Here is an 18,457-nt window from a genome sequence, read left to right on the forward strand (position 1 = left end):
GCCTCAATCTGCGCCTGCCTGATCTTCGTGATGTCAACAAAGCGTTTATTCGGGTCCGTAGTGATAGCCTTCTTCTTTTTATTCTTTGCAAGCTCCAACTGCGCCCGCAATATAGCGACTTCGTGTTAAAGTAATGCCAGGTCGATGTCCTTCCGGCTGAAGCCTTTTGCGACCTTCTTGAACGGCTCCCGTCGTGCCCTGTCAGCCTTCTTCTCCATGTTGGATTTGGCTAGCTGAATCGTTAGGTCCGCTACCTTGTAGGGAGTCTTCCACATGCCCGGGTCCTCTATTGTTTTGGGGGGCTGCGGAGTAGTGGCGAACAGTTGGTCCGCTGCCGCAGTTGTGGCCTTCTTGACTCCATTCGCGTTTTCCAACAACAAAGGACTGCGTAGGGCCTTCTGCTTGTTCAGGGGCCACGACCCGGCGGCATGCCGCCTGACTTGCAGTTTTCCTGCCTCAAAGCAATCTCCCGAGCCTTGTAATAACACACAAGCATCGTCCTTTTGCCCACGAGCGTAGCCTCTGACTGTACGGTCGTTAAAGTCAGGAACTTTCTGTACAGTTGCTTCAGGGACGAGAAGACGCCCAAATCGAGAGGCTATACAACGTGCGATGCGTGTGGGGGCAGGTAAACAAGGTAGATGTTATTCAGGAAGTATAGCCACATGTAGTCGAAGGCTATGTGATTGTAGTGACCGTCAAGGACCAGTAAGCGGGCCTCTCTAGGGTTCTCCGGAGCCGCGCCCGGAATGAAGACATCGCGAAGCCATTCCAGGGCGATTTCGTCGTCGGTCCAGCCCTTTTTTGGGCGGCGAACTTCCATTCATTTCTTGAATGGCTTCAGCTCCAAAGGAAACCACTGTTGCTGAACCTTCTTCCCCTTGAAAATAACGCATGGTCGAAATGCCTGCCCGGCGGCCGAGATGCATTCGATGAAGGAGGTCCAGGTGCGGGCCCCGGGGCGATCTCTTGATCAAAATTTTATATTCCTTGGATCCTAGGACCATGCCGTTGCTACCCTGGCCTTCCTGCAGGCCTGTCTTGTCTTTATTCCAACGGTTCTCGGGCTTGATGTCCCTGACGGCAGGAAGGCCAAATGCTTGAACTAAACCTCCATTATTTCCTTCGTGGTACCGTTGAGCCTCACGGAGTCAACACGCTTCGCTCTTTGGGTAGCGATTTGAGGGTTTCTAGGCCGCTCGGCGCAAAGAGACGCCATTTTCGACCATTTCGAGCGCGTTCGACACGCACTCTTCGTCGTAGTCGCACATGATGATAATGGCCAGTCAATTCTGCGTCGAATGCAGTAGAAAAGAAGGAATTTGGAAAAGAGTTGAACACGTTGTGCGTGTTGAAGCCGTATGCGCGCGCGAAGGAAGTGGTGGCGTTGGTGGCTAACACGGCATGTTCTGCTTCCAGGGTGTTCTGCTTCCAGGGTGTTCTGCTTCCAGGGTGTTCTGCTTCCAGGGTGTTCTGCTTCTAGGGTGTTCTGCTTCTAGGTTCTAGGGTGTTCTGCTTCTAGGGTGTTCTGCTTCTAGGGTGTTCTGCTTCTAGGGTGTTCTGCTTCTAGGGTGTTCTGCTTCTAGGTTCTAGGGTGTTCTGCTTTTGGCATAGTTGACTTATCCCTTAGCATAATGTCAGTGCCAGCCACAGCCCATTCATTCACAAGCAAAGCAAGTAAACAACCCAGCATTGCTCGAGTACAGCACACTCGAGCCAGTCCCAGCCTAGGCGCTTTCAAAGTTCCACAGAAACTCGCGGCGCCTTGCAAGCTTGTCCCGTCCGTGCTTCTCCATCACCCTCGCAATCTCCCTCTCTCGAATCTGCTCCCACCGGCGTTCCACCCGCTCGGTGGCCGGGTCAATGGATATGAAGACGTCGTCGTCTCTCGGCGTCCAGACACCCTGCATGTTCCCGGGGAGCTGGCCGTCTTTTTTGATGAGTTCCAACGCCCGCCCCGCGAGGCCAAAATCAAACGGGTCCGGATCCAGTTTGATGGCTTTCACCACCGTCACCACATGGCTCTGCTTGTAGCCAAGTGAAATAAAATGGTTGATGGTTTCCATAAGGTCGAAATTCGCGCCGTAACCCTCGTCGTACCCGCTGGTATTGCCGGCGGCTGCACGGTGACGATTGCTGCCCCTGCTCGAGACACTCGTGACGGGGCTGGGCTGTGCAGCCTGGGCAGCCGGCCGTCGAGCTACCAGCCGACTCGAGACCACCCTGGGTGCGCTTTTCCCGAGCCCCAAAGGAGCTGATGCCTCACGGGCAGTCAAATGTCCGCTAGCGACTCGGCCTGCAGGGGTATCTGGCGTGTTTTTGGTCCAGGCGGTCGGCAGTTCCCGTCGCGTTGCCCCGGTTGTAGTGCTCGAGGAAACAGCTGCTGGGCGAGGAGCAACTGAGCGAGAAGCAGCCGGCCGAGCAGCTACCATTCTTTCAGGAGAAGTAAACCCAGAACTCGATGAAGTCTCGGAAGATACCGAGACTGCCCGCCGTGGTCGGGCCTTCTCGCTCATCCGCTTTTTCAAAGGAAGAGCCTGCGGCAGCGATGGCAATGCCTGGGCATTGGTTTCTGATCTGAGTTGCTGTGACAGGGAAGTGGAATCTTCTTCATCTAGGAAATGGTAGTCCTCCTGCCCCCCAAAGCTGAAGTCTTGCGTTTCTGGCTCGACCCTCGACGGCTGCAGGGCTGGCCGGTGCTCAGCAAAGTTGAAGTCCTGCGTTTGTGGTTCAATGCTCTTTGGGTGTGGGGTTCGCCGATAGCCGATAGCTTTCTGTGCCGTTGTCGGCGTGTCGGCAAATTTCACAGTTCGTTTGTTCGCCGAAACCGGGGTGCAAGGAATTTCCTCGTCCAAGCCGTACCGGCGTCGCTTTTCGTATCTCGGCAGAGCCGCGCTGCCCTCAGACTTTCTCTTCAAAACCCCCAGGAGCGGGACTATGGGTGGCGAAGATGCGAATCCAACCGACTCTGGACGGAGGCCGAGTTTTTCGGGGCCAATGTTGGCCAGGTTTTGAGGAACCTCGTCATCGCCGGCCCCTTCATCTTCGTCAGCCGTCTCATTGCCAGATGCATCATCGCCAGTTGCACCATCACCGGATGCTTCGTCATCGCCGGATGCCCCGCCATCCCCAGACTCCGCGTCACCAAACTCGTCATCGTCGGGCATGTTATCCATGGTTTCCTTCATCTCATCCCAGCATTCTTCAAGCGGCCCCAGATGCTCGTCGAAGGCGCCTTTCAACTGGTATGTCACGTCCGGGCTCTCGATCCAGTCAAGACCCAGGTTTTCGGCAACGTTTTCCCAGTCTCGAACCGCTGTAGACCCCTGACTCCTTACGGTTTGCCATAGGTCCCAAATATTCACAGACTTGCCCCCGATCCAAACATCTGGAACTGGGGTGGTACCGAGCAGCCTCTGCATTTCAACGAAAAGTATTGAGAATTGCTTCTTTTCGGTCAGTGGAGATGATGGCTGAGATTGAGTCTCGTGTGCGTGGCTGTCCATTATCGAGCGCTGGGGAGTTTCTGGGCCGTCAGACTCGTTTCCGGCCTCAAACTCGCCCATGTCGGGTTCCCCCTCGGGTACAGAAACGCCAGGATCCTCCATATCTGGCTCGACCTTTACGGAAGCTTCTTCGTCAATCTTTTCGGTGCCAGACTCGTCACCGCTGGGGTTTCTGCTGTCGCCTTCTTTGACCTCAGGTTCGGTGACCTCAGGTTCGGTGACCCCAGGTTCGGCGACCTCAGGACTAGGAGAATCACGTCCGCTGACATCATGAACATTCATACTGGGCCCGTTGGTTTCGCGCTCGACGGTTTCGCGGTTCTCGTCATCGCCGTCGGGCTCCTCGCTGCCGCTGTCAGAGTCTTCCTCGTCACTGCTGTACAAAAAGCGACGCGTCAAATAGCCTCTGGCCCTGGCCTGAAATAGGATCGTGGCTTGAATTTCGGGCTGGCTCTTGACAGCTTCCTGCATCTCTGCCTTATCCTTTCGTTTTTCCTTCCGAGCCCTCTTCAGCTCACGGAGCTCTCGAGCTCTTACAATGCCCGTGTTTGAGGGGGCATTGTTCTCATCAGCCACGTGTGCAGCGGGGGTTTCTCTCGCGGTCGCTGATAGAGGAGTAGAGCTTTGCCTGGGGTTAGGTCTGGGCGGCGGTACTCGGTTCAAGCCTGAAACACTGGCAGGCCGAGTCTGCTGATCTACTCTGTCCGAAATCGAAATAGGGTTCTCAGGGACGGAAGATGTCGAAACGCGCGGTTCGGTTTTGACAATTGGACACACTGTAACTGGAGGCTCGTCGTCGTCATCTGACGTATCCGGCTCCTCTGGCCTTGACAGGTGCCTAACCCATCTATCACGCCAAGAATGCATAGTGTGATGCGGATACTACCAAGGGTCAAATGGTGATTAGATTGAAGGGGAGGGTAGTCAGACTTACCTGATCTGCGAGCTCCTGGAAGATGATATTTCCATTTGGGCCTATTGGTCTTCCGCTCGCCCCCTTGCCGTTTTCCATTCTCTGGGTAACATAGCGGACGAGGAGTTCGTCGTCTACGTCGTCAAAAAACACCCTAGCTCGTTTAGTACCAGACGATTGGAATCCGGTCTTCGGTTGAGAGACTGCAGTCTCGTTGGTGACTAGCGATGCCCGGCTCTGATGCACAGGGGCTGGACGTGTTACCGAAATTGTAGGTGGCTGGTGTACAGGAGCACGGGTGGCATCAGCGGCTGAAGGATGGCCCGGAGATGGCGAGGCTGGCGGCGGCTTGTTCCAGCCCGGAATTTGATCTTCGGGAAGACCAGAGAATTTCTGGCGGAAACGGTCCTTCCAGGACTGCCATGTGTGGTGCGGATACTGTACATGGAGTTAGAGGGGCGAGACACGGCGTTTTATAGAGGAAGGCTATACCTTTTCTGCAAATTTTTGGTACATGGCGTTGCCGCCAATGCTTTCTCCCTGATCACGACACCGCCGGACCCAGGCACCTAGCAGCTCATCGTCCTCGCGGGTGAAGGGAGTCCGTGTTTGTTTTACAGGTGCAGTTTTAGGCGTAGGCACACTCGCTCTCGCCGGTGCACTCGCTCTCGCACTCGCCAACGCACTCACAGGCGCACTCGGGTTGTCAATGATGTAATCGTTGACATCGCAGAGGTCGCCCTTCTTGACCGACTCCTCGATGAATTTCCAAGACACAAATCCTTGGCCGCTAGGGACATCTTTACGGGCATGGTCGTGAATGCGAATATCGGCTTGCTTGTCCACGAGCACCACCTTGCCGCCGTTGCTCTGCGTCTGTTAGATTTCATACTCGGACTCGGCAGAAGAACAGAACCCGCCTTGATCAAACCGAGAATCCTTTGCCGCGAGGGCACGCGCTGGGCAACCCAGAAAGTTGTCCCCTCAAAGAGCGTTCCCTCGGTGTCGGCGGCGTGTCCATCGTACACGATGTGGGCAGGCATCGTCGCGTTTTGGTTGTCGGGGGGTTGGGCTGCCGTAACCCACTAAAACCCCACCGAACTCTCAAAAGCCCTAACCCGAACCCTACTCCTAACCCTGCAGCGGCAATGGAGTGGAGACGACAAAGAGACACGCGACGGGCGGGCAAAAGAAAAAGTACAGATGATAACATGTACAAAGTATCGAAGCGGGCAAGAGATGGTCGCCGATGGAGGTCGATGGTCGCCGATGGAGGTTGATGCGCTGTTGCTAGGGTTTGTTGGGGTTAGATGGCCAAATTTGGTTGTGGGACGGAACGCAACGCGGCAAGCTTGTAAAAGGAACGTCGAGAACTAAAGAAGAACCCCGAGACAAAACCTTGCGTCCTGCCTATTAGGTGGCGATCGAGGTTTTAAATGCCTGCGTGCCTGCGTGCCTGATTGCCTGCGTGCATGCGTACGTTGCTCAAGCAGGACGACGGGCGAGGTATGTTACCGACTGTTATTGATTGTGCTTTTGGGATTTCGCGGGCGTCGGGTGTGGGCGTGCCAGACAGGCGTGATGGATGTGACTCGCGTGACGTGGGGCGTCTTGGTTCCGCCTGGGTCGCGCGCTCTCACGGGACGGTGCTCCTCCCTCGTAAGCCTCCGGACCCACCAACACCTGCCACTACCCGGGGCGCAGCTGCCCACGCTCTAGGCACCTGGTGTCCCAGCAGCGGTAGACATGCTTGAAAGAAACGGACCACGATGGCAGTTGTTTTGCTGCTTAGTGCCCAGCAGACAGAAGTTTCGTTAGGCTTGTATCACAGGCTTTGCAGCCGTCAGGCCAGTTAGGCTCGGGCTGTGTCGGTGCGGATGAGCAGCGAGCGTGACATTTTCTTGCTTGCTTGCCTGCCCCTGTCAGCCCCAACGGGCTGAAAGTGGGACAAGGCCTGTCGCAGAGTCGAGTCTCGGCCTCGTCGCCTCAACTTGGCCAATCCTTTTCCCACGAGATAGCATTGAGCCATTCTCATTTTCTCTCTATCGATACGGCATAGCTCTCTCTCCAAAGCCTGGCATTTTGCATTCTACTTAAAGCCTACTCTATCCTATTTATATCTCCTGACGGGCTTCATCTAACGGCTTTGTTTGTTGGGGAACTTGAGAGGACAGAACATGCATGCTGTGGGTTTATTAGACCAACAACAACTTCATCTGCATCTACATCTCGCAGCAACACCACCACCATGGGCGCCGTCGCAACCATCGCCCTCGTCGTGCTGGGCATTGCCTTTATGATCTTCGTGGCCTTTTTCGGCCGCCTACCCGCACTCAGGTATGTACATGCATAACCCCTCTCTTTTAATAAAAAAAGAGATGTAAAAAAAGCACGAGTTCTGACTTTCTGTACACACAAAGACGTACCCCCATCGCCTGGCTGCACCGCTTCATATGGGTGCACGTGCCGGCCGGCGTGCTGGCGCTGGACCAGCGCGTCAGCTCGGGGCGCGTGACGTCGTCGTGTGCGCGGTTCGGCACGTACATCATGTACGACAAGCACCCGCTGGTGCTGGTAAGTCCCCCTGTTCGTATCCATCCCTCTCCAGCCCGGCCCACTGACTCGGTACGCACAGATCTTCTACTTCCTGCTCCTCTCCGTCGGCGAGATACTCTACCTACCCACAGCGTGGCCGCAGCTGGGGGCGGTGCACCGCGCCGCCGGCACCGTGGCGATGGCGCTGCCGTACGTGTTCCTGTACCTGGCGGCGTTCAGCGACCCGGGGACGGTAACCTCGGAAAATCACGGCGCCGAGATGTCGCGGTATCCGTACGACTTCGCGCTGTTCCACCCGGGGGCGGTCTGCGCGACGTGCCGCCGCCTCAAGCCCGCGCGCAGCAAGCACTGCAGCGTGTGCCGGCGGTGCGTGGCGCGCGCGGACCACCACTGCATTTTTATTAACAACTGCGTCGGCGCGCGCAACACGCACTGGTTCGTACTGCTGCTGGCCAGCACGGGTGCGCTGACGCTGTACGGCGGCGTGCTGGGCTTGTCGCTGATGGCGGCCAAGACGACGGCGCGGTACCCGGCGTGGCGGCTGGCGCCGTGGCGGTCTGGCGCGGGCATGGACTTTGCCGACTGGCTGGTGTGCTGGGGGTGGGGTCTGCAGGACGGCGTGGCGATGGGCGCGGTGACGCTGCTGGCGCTGCTGACGAGCCCGCTGGTGTGGGGGCTGCTGGGGTACCACGTGTGGCTGGTGTACTGCGGGACGACGACCAACGAGTCGATGAAGTGGAGCGACTGGCAGGCCGAGATGGACGAGGGCTTCGCGTTCAAGCGGGCGATGGCGCCGGCGGGGCAGCGCGCCAAGGACCTGCGCGTCGAGCCGGCGTGGACGCGGTGGCCGGCCGAGGCCGAGCAGATCCTGGTGCGCACCGAGAGCGGGCAGCCGCCGCGTCACCCGGCGGGCGGCCAGGACCCGCTACCGGGTGTCGGCGAGTGGGAGCCCGTGTGGCGACTCAAGGACGTCGAGAACCTGTATGACATTGGCTTCTGGGACAACATGGTCGACGTGTTTTTCCCCAACTTTTCGTTCCGCGACATCCATGAGCCTGTGGCTGAGGACAACGCGCGGAGGAGGGTAAGGAAGAACAAGGGGACAATGGGGGACGAGCCCGAGCCTCTGCGAAACTATTAGACTATCCAACAATGATTCTAGCTGCGGCGTTGAATACCATCTTCAATAATGTCTCAATCACCTCTACCGATGCCCTGTGGGCGGCCACGCAAGTGATCTTTCACGGCAGGGTATCAAGTCTATTTATATTGGTCTTTACAGTATTCCTACAGGATCATCTCGGGGGATACATATAATATACATGTACATGTACAATACACTTACAGTGAGCAACCCCCCTTCGCCTCACTGCATTCTAGAATAACTTCTCGTCTTCCTTAGGAGTCACCTGAGGTGTTGTGGCAGTCTTCCAGGTGATCTGATCAAACGGCACAGTGTCGCCCAGGGCCGGGCTCGTCTCTCCCGGGGCCGTTGCCACTTCCGATTCCGCAGCCGATGCTGCCACCTTCGACGTCCCAATCGGCTTCGGAGCCACCCGCTTGTCCTCCACCAGGCCGGCCAGCCTGCAAATTGCCAGACGAGTAGCGGCCACGCCGAAGCCGCCGCTCTTGGGGTCGCCGGCGCCCGTGACCCAGATCTCGCTCTCCCAGCCGTTCTCCGCGCCCTCGACCCAGCTGAGGCTCTCCTTCTCGATGGCCCGCAGCTCGTCCCACACGGCCATGCACATGGCGTCGATGGCCTTTTGGCGGTCCTCAATGGCGGGCGCGAGCTTGTCGGCCTTCGTGAGCACAACGGTGGTGCGCACGCCGGCGTCGCGCAGCAGGCTCAGCGCCTGGCGGTCGCCGTCCTTGATGCCCGTCAGCGCGTCGATCAGCACCACGGCCCCGCGCAGCATGGCGCGCCGCGACAGGTACTTTGCGATCTGCACGCCCCACTCGGCCTCCGAGTTGAGCCCGTAACCCGGCATGTCGAGCAGCACCAGGCTGTGGCCCGGCGGCTTCTCGGTCTGCTTGGCCGCTTCTCGCCGCTGGGACCGCGATATGCCGAACTTGCTCTTCTTGCCCGCCTTGGCGCCGCCGTCGGGCTGCGGCGCGACGCGCACCGGCGGGCCGAAGCCGAAGCCGTTCATGGTCTTGGTGCTGCCGGCGCGGGAGCTCGTGATGGCGAGGCCTGCGCGGCGCGCGGCGAGCCCGTGGCTGCGGCCGGCGATGGCGCCCTCGGCGCCGGCCAGCCCGTTGAGCAGTGTCGACTTGCCGACGTTGGACCGGCCCAGCAGGCACACTTCGGGCACGTACGTGTTCATGGGGATGTTGAGGAATCTGGGCGCGGCAAAGAGGAAGCGCGAGGGCTGGCCGGTGAAGACGGCTGTCGCGGCGTTGATGGAGGCGGGAGACGGGGGTAGGGCTTGTATGGTGTGCTGGTTGGGGTCGTTGGACGGGCACGGGAGGTAGGATAGGGCGGGTTCGGGGCGCTGGAAGGACTCAATGGGCTGGCGAGTTGTGGGTTTCGGCTCTGTCCCCGTCCGAGTCTTCGCGGCTGGTTTCTGGGCCGTCTGGGCCGTCTTCAACGCCGGCCTCGTCTCTGTTCTTTTTTCTATTTTCGTTGGGGGTGGCTTGGTTTCCGCTCTCTTCAACGCAAGCCTCGGTTCTGTTCTCTTCTCTACTCTCTTTTGGGGATTCTTCGTTTCCGGTCTCTTGGACGCGGGCCTAGTGTCTGTTCTTTTTGACCTAGCCTTGGAGTCTGGTCTCTTTGGCGCCGGCTTCTGTGGTGTTGGCTTGGCCCATGTCTTCGCTCCCCCCGACTTTGGCCCTGCGGCGTTTGCCTTCTTTGTGGCCGCGCCCGACGGTGCCCTCGTCTTTGGCCGTGCAGGCTTCGTTGCAGGCCGAGCGGGTTTGGCGTCGCCCGTGGGCAGGTTCCAGCGAGGGAAGGAGCAGGCGGCCGACGTCGACAGAAGCCGATGGCTGCAGAGGGCCCGCGCCCATGGCTGCGCCGACTGTCTGAGCACCAGACACCTCAGCGTCGGCAGCATGTTCAGGAAACTCGCCAGCATCTTTGTCGCTGCCATTGGAGGCGTTGTGTTGACGTTCCGGTCTCGATGCCGTCTTCTCCCCTGGCCAACTTTTTTTTTGGAGACTGCCGTTCGGCCAGCCAATCAAGGCTCGTCTCAACTCCACACCAAAACAAAACACATCCACTCGAAAAGGACAATATAAAAGATCATTAAAAACCTAATAAAAAAGGTGAAAAAAATATACAACACTAGGGATTTGCTGGCCACCACCGACCTAACTACTGATCTGGTCCTCATTGGATTGTCTATGCGAGAGCGGACAGGATCCCGAATTTTCCTATGAGTCCTGGTCGTAGGTGTAAAGTATGCCGAATTTGGAAGCCTTGATGAGTTCCGGAAAATGGGATAATCTCGTAGGTCACTCGTATATGGAGGCGGTACCAAGAACCCAGGATCCGCGGATCTAAGTATATCGAGGTCTATTAGTTCTACAAGCTCTATCTTTGCCACCTGTCCCAAAATAGAATCCTACTCTGGGATATAATCGCTGTCCTGGTCGCTAAGTTACATCTTGACTCTTTTCTCGGCTGCCTTAAACCGCTCCTCGTCTGATTCTGTGAGTTGCTGCGGTGGTGACCGAACCCTTGGCCGCTTCAGATGATTCTCATGCTGCATCTTCCTGCGCTCACGATCCCAGCGCTCCGCTCCAGCCTCAGCCTCCTGCACTATTTCGTAAAGTTGAGAAAACGAAATAGCAATTTCCCCGGGGATGTCATCGATTCTGAGGCAATCGGGCCAGTACCCAAAATCTTTGAGCCCGATGCGAAGGATCCGTTCCCCATCGACCAAACTACCATCCACTGCCCGACAGATACCTGTTTCCGTCTCAGCTGCTTCAAGTACGGCTTCCCCATCTTCCTCAATATATCTTGGTCGCCACACAGTGACCCTAGCTTCTTTTCCCTTCTCCTCCCAGTATTCAAGGTCAACCCCAATAACGACTTGGTGGGTCCGCCTATTTGAACCTAGGATGTAATCATCTGTAAGGAATGGCAAATCCTGTCGTTGTTGTGAATGGGAGACCTCCAAGATAACACATGCTGCCCCCGCATCTTTGTGCGTAAACGACCCGTCTGGGCAATGGGAACCACCATCACTCTCAATCTTGGGACTTCCTCTTGCGCGGGTGCCCCGAGCGAAATCGGCAGCGACTGGGTCGTTACCTCGCTGTATATCGATCAATTGCTCTATGACTAGGCTTCCGAATGCTCCGATAACGGCTTCGTGGATAGTACCCGACATTCGTAAGACGAACTTGGCGAGCTGAGGGAAGTAGTCGTACTTAATCAAACGTTAGCTAATGCGGTACCGGATAAATAGGCTAGCTAATTTGGCCAGCGGTAATCCCCTTCGGCTTCAAAGCGCGCCTCAAAAGCCTTGAACTCGTCGCGGCTGAGGCTGATGCACCACCACTTCTCTTCGACCTCGACTCGGCCACAGGTGCGATTGCGAATTTCGGCGATAATCTTATCGACGCCCGAGACCGGCAAGCCCACAGACGGTGTAGGGGAGTCGGGAGATGCTGTCTCTGGAGGTGTTGCCGGGTAGAGAGTCAGCTGATCGAGCTGGGTGATTGTTCGCTTTTCGGCCATGTGGGTGGATAGGTTCGATGATGATAATGATGATGATAGAATGTGTGTGCACCCAGGGCGATTGCAAAGGAGTAAGGCTCGCTTTGCTTGTTGGCGATGGAAGGAACAGGTGTATTGCAGGGCGATTGCAAGGAGTAAGGCTCGCTTTGCTCGTTGATGACGGAAGGAACAGGTGTTGCGGGGCGATTGGGAGGAAGGATTGGGGGGTTGATTGCTTGTGGCATGTGAAAGTGAAATAGAAGGGTTAGGGTTAAAGTTGCCGCCAACCCACCCCGAACCTCAAACTTTCAACAAGCTCCAGCCGTTTCCTTCGATAAGACAAGCTCAGCACCTTCAAGCTCCGAACCTCGCACCTACGCCCCGCCCCGCCTCACAAATCACCCCCTCACAACAAGAGAAAGAAAACACAGCAAACAAACTACAAAACATGGCGTCAACAGCCCCGCAGCCCGCGAAACTGCGCGCACTCTACAGGTCCCTATTCCGCGAGCTGCCACCACGACCCATCCTCTCCTCGCCGCCATCACCCCTCCACCAGCGGCTGCGCGACTCGTTCCGCGCACCCCCCTCACCTTCCAACAGCACGCCCACAAAACCCTCTACTGTCACAACAACATGGCCCAGCGCAGTCGCCGCCGCTGTGGCGCACGCGGAGCAGTATCTGGCCTACCTACGCGCGCAGCGCACGTACGCGGCGCTGCTGGAGCGGTACAACCCCGGCATGGGCATGGACGAGGAGGAGCGCGTACGGCTATCGGCGCGGCGGGTGGGGATTGATCTGCCGACGCCGTATGATGCTGATGCTGATGGTGCAGAGGGAAGTGGTGGGGGGGATAAGGAGGGTGGGCGGAAGAAGTGAATGATATCCATCCATCGTCGGTCTGTCCGTCTGTTCGTACGTCCGGTGTCTATGGGGGACAGACGTTTCCGCCCTGGCAGCCGGCTGTTTCTTTCCCGCTGCTGCCTCATTCATTATTGTTTTGCAACAATGACGTTTGGGGCTTCATTCATAAGGTCCAGCATTGAGTGGGCCTTGTGCCCGTGTTTTGCTTTTGGCGAGAGATATTCAGGCATGAGTCAACCAGGACAGAGACGGGCAGACATCCCGGGAGAGCGGCTTTGTCTTCTCTCGGCTTTGTTTGTCCAGTTTTTACATGGGACGAACTTCCGGAATCACTGGCTGCCGACGGGACAGTTTTCCGATATGGCCCTTTAAGGTTGGCTGTCAAGTCATCCGGGGCAACCTTGCCTGCCTGTAGAGGTATTCCTCTTGCAAGCTACGACATGGTTTAGCAGGCCCTGATATCCCACGCCTGTGTCTATATTTGTATATTTGCATATAACACCAGTGTACATATATTCTACTTATATTTATCCGCGCACTAATAAAAGACCCCTAAAAGACCGCAACGGCCTTCCGGGCGCAGCTTTCCTGTCTCGATCCCACGAGTCTCACTAGTAATCTGCTATTAACCACAATACTTCAAGACGGTGTATAGAAACCCGAACCCAGACGTTCTTTCATCCCATCCAATGTATATTCATCCGAATGTCACATTTCATCCCCGGTTCTGGAGGCAAGGTATGGAGAAGAAAAAATGTATATATCATGTAAATATATGGGGGGTATCAACAAGCAGCAACAACCGTGCACCAGCACCGCCATCAAACCGGCAAGGCCCGGCGATGATCAACAACAACAACAACTCCCGCAAACGCAACGCGGCTACGCTGTGCTTTATAGGCCTGCGCCTTGGACACGGCACTTGCGCCTGTGTCGGAATGTTTAGTAGGTAGGTAGGTAGCCAGAGAGAAGATAAAGGGGAAAACAAAGATGGGGAAAAAAAACTCCGGCCATGTGATGTGGTATGTGATGGATCCCGCTCAAAAAGACAAAACGAAATTCTACCCAGTCTGAGACATGGATGATATACCTGGGCTTCTCTTTCCGCCGCGGTTGGGTGGTGGATCTCGGACACAAGATTCTACACCCCCCCGACGCCGCCCTCCTCAAAGCTCTCGTCCCAGCCACCCGTCTCGAGCAGCCACCCACCAACGCGCTCCTTGGCGCCGCCGACCGTCTCGCCCAAGGCGCTGATCCACTGGTCCTGCACCACGCGCACCTTCTCCTTGAGGTCGTCGGTCAGGCGGCTGGCCTCCTCGGCCTTCATCTCACTCACACGCGCGCCGTCGCGGCCGTCGAGCTCCATGGCCTTGGTCTTGGCCGACACGCAGGCCTCCTTGACCTCGTGCAGCAGGCACAGCAGGTTGGTCTGCGACTCGATGAACTGGTACGTGCTCTTCTCGGCGTGCAGCAGCAGGCTGTACAGGTACTGCAGCGGGTGGTCGACGTAGCTGGGGTTCTCCTGGTACTCGGCCGACGGGATCTGGATGCGGAAGCCCTCCATGTCGGCCGGGATCTTGTCGAGCACGCGCTTCAGGGGCGGCGCAATGTCCCAGAAGGCGTTGAGCTGCACCTCGACGCCGCGCACCACCGTCTCCTCGACCACGTCGCGGAACTCCTGCGTGCGGTACAGCACCTCCTCGGCGTACGTCAGCGCCCGCTTGGCCGCGTCCTCGGTGAAGAAGGCCCGCGCCGACGCCACCTTGTCTTCCTGGTTGGCCAGCCGGTACGGCACGAGCACCACGTCGCGGTACCGGTCGTTCCTATCCGACAGCATGTCGTAGAGCGCCCGGTGCAGCGTCTCGCGCGCCTCGAAGATCCACTTGAGCAACGTCAGCTTCTCGAGGAGCTCGGGCTGCTCGTCGCCCTCCTCCTGCGGCAGGTTGGGGTTCGACTCGTGCGTCTCGTCAAACAGCCGGCTGCGCAGCTCGTCGAAGAGCTCCGTGGCCTTTGTAATGCGGGCCTGCAGGATCTCGTTGACGGGCATCACGACGACGGTCTGGAAGTCGTCAAAGACCTTCTTCTCCAGGTCCCGCATCTTGTTGTTTTCCTCGTCCTTCGCGTCGGCGTCAATGGCCGCAGCCTCCGAGTACCCGATCCTTCCAGTTTCGATTTCCTGCTGCAGGTTCTGGCGCAGTGCCTGGCGCCGCTGTTTCGACGCCTCGGCGGCCTCGGACCGCACCTTGACACTGCCCTGCTTGAACTGCTCCTGGATCTCCTCCACCTCGGTCATGTCGCTGATCACGCGGACCGAGTTGCGAGTCTGTGTTAGTTCCGGGTGGTTGTTGTTCACGGCAGGGTGGTGGCGCGGGTATGGCGGCGGCAGCGTCACCAACCGCGAGACGTCCAGGTGGGCCGGGTTCGGCGTGTTAGGGGCCGATGCCACGGAATGGAGCGAACTGCGCGAATGGGCCTGTGATGAGCTGGCTTGGTCCGAGTGCTCGTGCCACCCCGTCTTCTCGGGCGGGTAGTCGGACGACATGTCTTGCTTGCTAGAGCCAGCCACAGGTGACGTCTGGGGCTGAAACTCGTCGATCCACTGCAGGGCCTCCCGGGCTTCCTTAGGAACGCCCATGTACTTGGATTCCCGCTTTGACCTCTCCATCTTGGAAGATCCGCCGCCGTCGTTGGAGTCGGCCTCCCACCACCGGCTCGCCGGCCGTCCTCGAGAATCCTGCTCGTCCAGCGCGTCGCTAACACTCATGCTGAGGATGGGTGACAGCGAAGGCATGTAGTTCGACGACTGCCAGTTCGAGTTGCTCGGCCCGGCGGCAGGAGAGGGCGAGTTGGATGACGACTGGCCGTGGCTATTTCCGGCACCACCGAAAGCAGAGCCAGCCGAGCCCCGGTGAGACCTGGGCTCAGACGACTGGGGTGTCAGCTCTGCCGTTCCGCTAGTGGCCGAGTTTACCGACTCGCGCCTGACAGCAGGCATAGGCCGGAACACATCGCGCGTCAGGTCGAGCACCTCGGACCCCATGGCCCCGATGGCCACCCCATACCGCTCCCTCCGTATCCTAGACTCGCTGACGAACAACTCGGCAAACAGCCGGACTCGCTCTGCGTCGTCGGCGGCAGCAGACTCTCGCTGGGCAAAGAGGGTGAAGCGGTCGATGGTGCCGCGCGCGAACTGGTCAGTGGTCTGGCTGATGACTGCCTGCTTCGTCGGGTGTGGCGCCGGGGTGATCGGCGTAGGAAGGGCGATCTCCTGGGATGATCCTCTCTGGGAGCCCGATGACGACCGGCTTCCGGTCGGGGGCGTGGGAAGCGCCTTTGGCGCGAGAGCGTGCTGCAGCTCTGGAAACTTGTGCGTCCGCGGCGAATGTCCCGTCGGCGTCTCGTGGCCAGCGTGGGCCTTTCCATTCCCCCCAGCCCGCGGGGTCGAGCCCCTGGACTCGAGGCTCTCGAAGGATTCGGCAGTCCGGGGTGTCTCGCCGGTCCTGGCTCCTCCCGTCCGCGGTGTGCCTCTGTTGATAGTCAACCGCCGCGTGAGCCCTGCGGGATTTGGTGGGATCACGATCTCAGTAAGAGGCTGCGTCTGGGATGAGGGCGTGGCCGCAACTATAGATGAGTCAATAGAGTCGTGGACGCCCACTCTTGTTCGACTCTCGCTCCGCCGCTCCCGCAGAGTTTTCTCCATTCTCTGTGCAGGGCTCCTAGCCAGCGAGCCAGCCGAGCTCGCAGACGACACTGCCGAGTCGGGGTGCGCACTCGAGCTCCCTACACTCGACGTCTCGGTGCCTTGCGAGGCCGGGTTATTAGGCGACTCGGGCTGGGGTTGTGGATTTGGGAACTGCTGCAGGTTTGGCATGTTGTCGCTTTCATGCCAGTTTGCGGGAGTCAGCGGGACAGGCCCCAGGGCGGCGATACCGCTCGGGGGAGGCCTGCGTGTCGGCGGCGACATAATCGGTTCGCTCCCTCCCGTCATGCGCTGCACACTCTGAGAGCGGTTCGAGGCCGGCGGGGGCCCAGGCGGAGGGGGCGGGACCGGCACCATAGGGTCCCACCTAATCTGGGACGAGGACCGTGACCTTGCCGAGGTTGGCGTGGCTATCGCGGGCGTCGAAGCCGCCCGTCTCGCTCCTGGAGCCATGTTCTGGGGCGAGTCCGCGTCCATCCGCGGCTGTATTTGGTGGGGTATCTGGAGTGTTAGAGGTGCGGGTGCGGCGTGATGGCCCGTCATGACGCGAGACATCATGGCGAGTGGGCGAGACTGCTGGTGTGGGTGAGCCTCAGCAGAAGGGCTTTGTTGTTCTACTTCTCGCCGTCTTCCCAGGGCTCCGAAGCCAAACCGCCTCTCCCGGGAGGCGCCCCTTCCGCCCGGAGGAGGCGGGAAAGACGTAGTTGCAGATTGTGGCTCAGGCACTGGCCTTTGCATTTGCATTTGCACCTGCTGGGGCGGAGGATGTGGACTGCCACCGGCCATACTTGGCGATGGCGCCTGGTCATACACCATGCTCATGGGCCGTCCATTGTGGGGCGGAGAGTATGGCGGCGGAGGTGGAGGTGATGCTTGGAAAGGGGTCAACTTCTCGCACCAGCATTATATCATCATGTGCCAGGTTCGGCAGCTACTCTGGAGCAACAAGTTGACTTACCTTGGGGTTCTGCGTACGACTGGGCTTGCTGGAGATACATGACCCGTTCGGTGGGCGCAGCCGTGTTCGGCGAGGCAATCCATTGTTGCGGGTTGTAGGGATGGAGCGCGCTCACGGGGGTCTGGCTAGGCGGCATCCCCGACGAAAGACCCGACGAGAGCCCAGACGAGAGCCCAGACGAGAGCCCAGACGAAAGTCCCGACGAGTGGGCGCCGTGCGAGCTCACCGACATGGCCGAGAGCGGGGTGCTCGAGTTTGTCGAGTTCGCATGGCCATGGTAAACCCCTAGCGACGCCGTCAAGAGGGGGTTCAATCCGGCGCGGAGTCGCGCAGTTGGGTCTCGCGACGAACTCATCATGAATGGCGGCATGTAGAAGCCCGGGGTGCCGTCGTCCGTCCCAAGACGCTCCCTCAGAGCAGAGAAGCCTCGCGGCGGCGGGGCGCGCGACCGGCTCTCTCTCTCTGTTCCTTTCCCTTTCCCTTTCCCTTTCTCTTTCTCTTTCTCTTTCTCTCTGTCAAGCGTGTCACTATCTCCCCGGACTGCCTCGAGCCGGCACCAGAGACAGACCTCGCTGGCCTCGTCACCACGCCATCCACAGCCAGGCCAGCCAGGGGGGGTCGTCTCGAGTTGCGGGGTTGGTTGGCGTCGTTCACGTCTGGTCCATCACCGGAACCAAGCCGACCAGAGCGCCGAAGAGTATCGTTTCGATGCTTTGCCTACAGTATCTCCAAGGCAGGTCAAGTAGGTTAGAGGTCCAAGGTGGGCGGGGTGGGCGAGGTGAGGTGAGGTCGACGGTCTGAAGCTCACTCAACGTTGTGTTGTCAAGCTGCCGGTCGAAGGCGCGGCTCAGCAGTGAAATCTCGTGCGGCGTGCGTGGTGTGAACAAAGTCGGTCGGCCGGGAGTGCGGTGCGTGGTGTGCTGTGCTGCCAAAGATAAAAAGAGGGATAGATTGGATTGCCCCAGGCCCGGAAGGGCATGGCAGGGGAGCGAGAACAGGCTATGGTGCAACCAAACACACCCCGGTCATGTACATTGCATTGTATGGGGGGTGGTGTATACCACCATGTACTGCTTTAGTATGTAGACGACACGGCCAAGATGAGCGAGGTTGTGTATGTAATGTATCGCTGGTACGGATATTAACTGGTCTAACCCCCATGCAAAATGCGGGAGCCGGCCTCCCGCGTTAAACTTGGCCAAGCGAACGACCTGGGGACGGGACCCCCTGGTGTATGCAGTACAGTACCGTACAGTACTCGTGTTTCATACACGACCAGCAGTGGACTGCTCAGTA

General features: G+C 58.5%; 6 protein-coding genes across 6 annotated transcripts; 2 read left to right on the forward strand and 4 right to left on the reverse strand.

The window, feature by feature from the left end:
* Window positions 1–1,500: 1,500 nt before the first annotated feature.
* Window positions 1,501–5,953, reverse strand: B0T26DRAFT_683206 (uncharacterized protein). Its single transcript, XM_060440794.1, has 4 exons — window positions 5,340–5,953; window positions 4,912–5,289; window positions 4,441–4,857; window positions 1,501–4,388 (listed from the first exon to the last, which is right to left on the reverse strand). Exons 1-4 carry the CDS (start codon window positions 5,460–5,462, stop codon window positions 1,728–1,730), a joined length of 3,579 nt encoding a protein of 1,192 aa, XP_060302116.1. The 5' UTR covers window positions 5,463–5,953; the 3' UTR covers window positions 1,501–1,727.
* A 467-nt stretch (window positions 5,954–6,420) lies between these two features.
* B0T26DRAFT_8210 (DHHC palmitoyltransferase-domain-containing protein) lies at window positions 6,421–8,234 on the forward strand. The gene is made up of 3 exons (XM_060447405.1): window positions 6,421–6,756; window positions 6,840–6,993; window positions 7,055–8,234. Exons 1-3 carry the CDS (start codon window positions 6,668–6,670, stop codon window positions 8,114–8,116), a joined length of 1,305 nt encoding a protein of 434 aa, XP_060302117.1. The 5' UTR covers window positions 6,421–6,667; the 3' UTR covers window positions 8,117–8,234.
* A 117-nt stretch (window positions 8,235–8,351) lies between these two features.
* B0T26DRAFT_736201 (uncharacterized protein) lies at window positions 8,352–10,061 on the reverse strand (the record flags this gene model as incomplete). Its single annotated transcript, XM_060443302.1, has 1 exon — window positions 8,352–10,061. One exon carries the CDS (start codon window positions 10,059–10,061, stop codon window positions 8,352–8,354), a length of 1,710 nt encoding a protein of 569 aa, XP_060302118.1.
* A 255-nt stretch (window positions 10,062–10,316) lies between these two features.
* Window positions 10,317–11,853, reverse strand: B0T26DRAFT_8276 (uncharacterized protein). Its single transcript, XM_060447436.1, has 3 exons — window positions 11,435–11,853; window positions 11,231–11,348; window positions 10,317–11,032 (listed from the first exon to the last, which is right to left on the reverse strand). The coding sequence occupies exons 1-3, from the start codon at window positions 11,657–11,659 to the stop codon at window positions 10,572–10,574; spliced, it is 804 nt and encodes a 267-aa protein (XP_060302119.1). The 5' UTR covers window positions 11,660–11,853; the 3' UTR covers window positions 10,317–10,571.
* A 110-nt stretch (window positions 11,854–11,963) lies between these two features.
* On the forward strand, window positions 11,964–12,978 carry B0T26DRAFT_683218 (uncharacterized protein). The gene has a single exon (XM_060440795.1). The coding sequence runs from the start codon at window positions 12,087–12,089 to the stop codon at window positions 12,516–12,518; it is 432 nt and encodes a 143-aa protein (XP_060302120.1). The 5' UTR covers window positions 11,964–12,086; the 3' UTR covers window positions 12,519–12,978.
* Window positions 12,979–13,644: 666 nt separating this feature from the next.
* Window positions 13,645–17,531, reverse strand: B0T26DRAFT_669665 (uncharacterized protein; the record flags this gene model as incomplete). The annotated part of the gene is made up of 2 exons (XM_060439087.1): window positions 13,645–17,075; window positions 17,162–17,531. 2 exons carry the CDS (start codon window positions 17,529–17,531, stop codon window positions 13,645–13,647), a joined length of 3,801 nt encoding a protein of 1,266 aa, XP_060302121.1.
* Between the last annotated feature and the right edge of the window lie 926 nt (window positions 17,532–18,457).

This window comes from Lasiosphaeria miniovina, assembly GCF_030549165.1.
Source record: "Lasiosphaeria miniovina strain SMH2392-1A chromosome Unknown B0T26scaffold_1, whole genome shotgun sequence".
NCBI lineage: Eukaryota > Fungi > Ascomycota > Sordariomycetes > Sordariales > Lasiosphaeriaceae > Lasiosphaeria > Lasiosphaeria miniovina.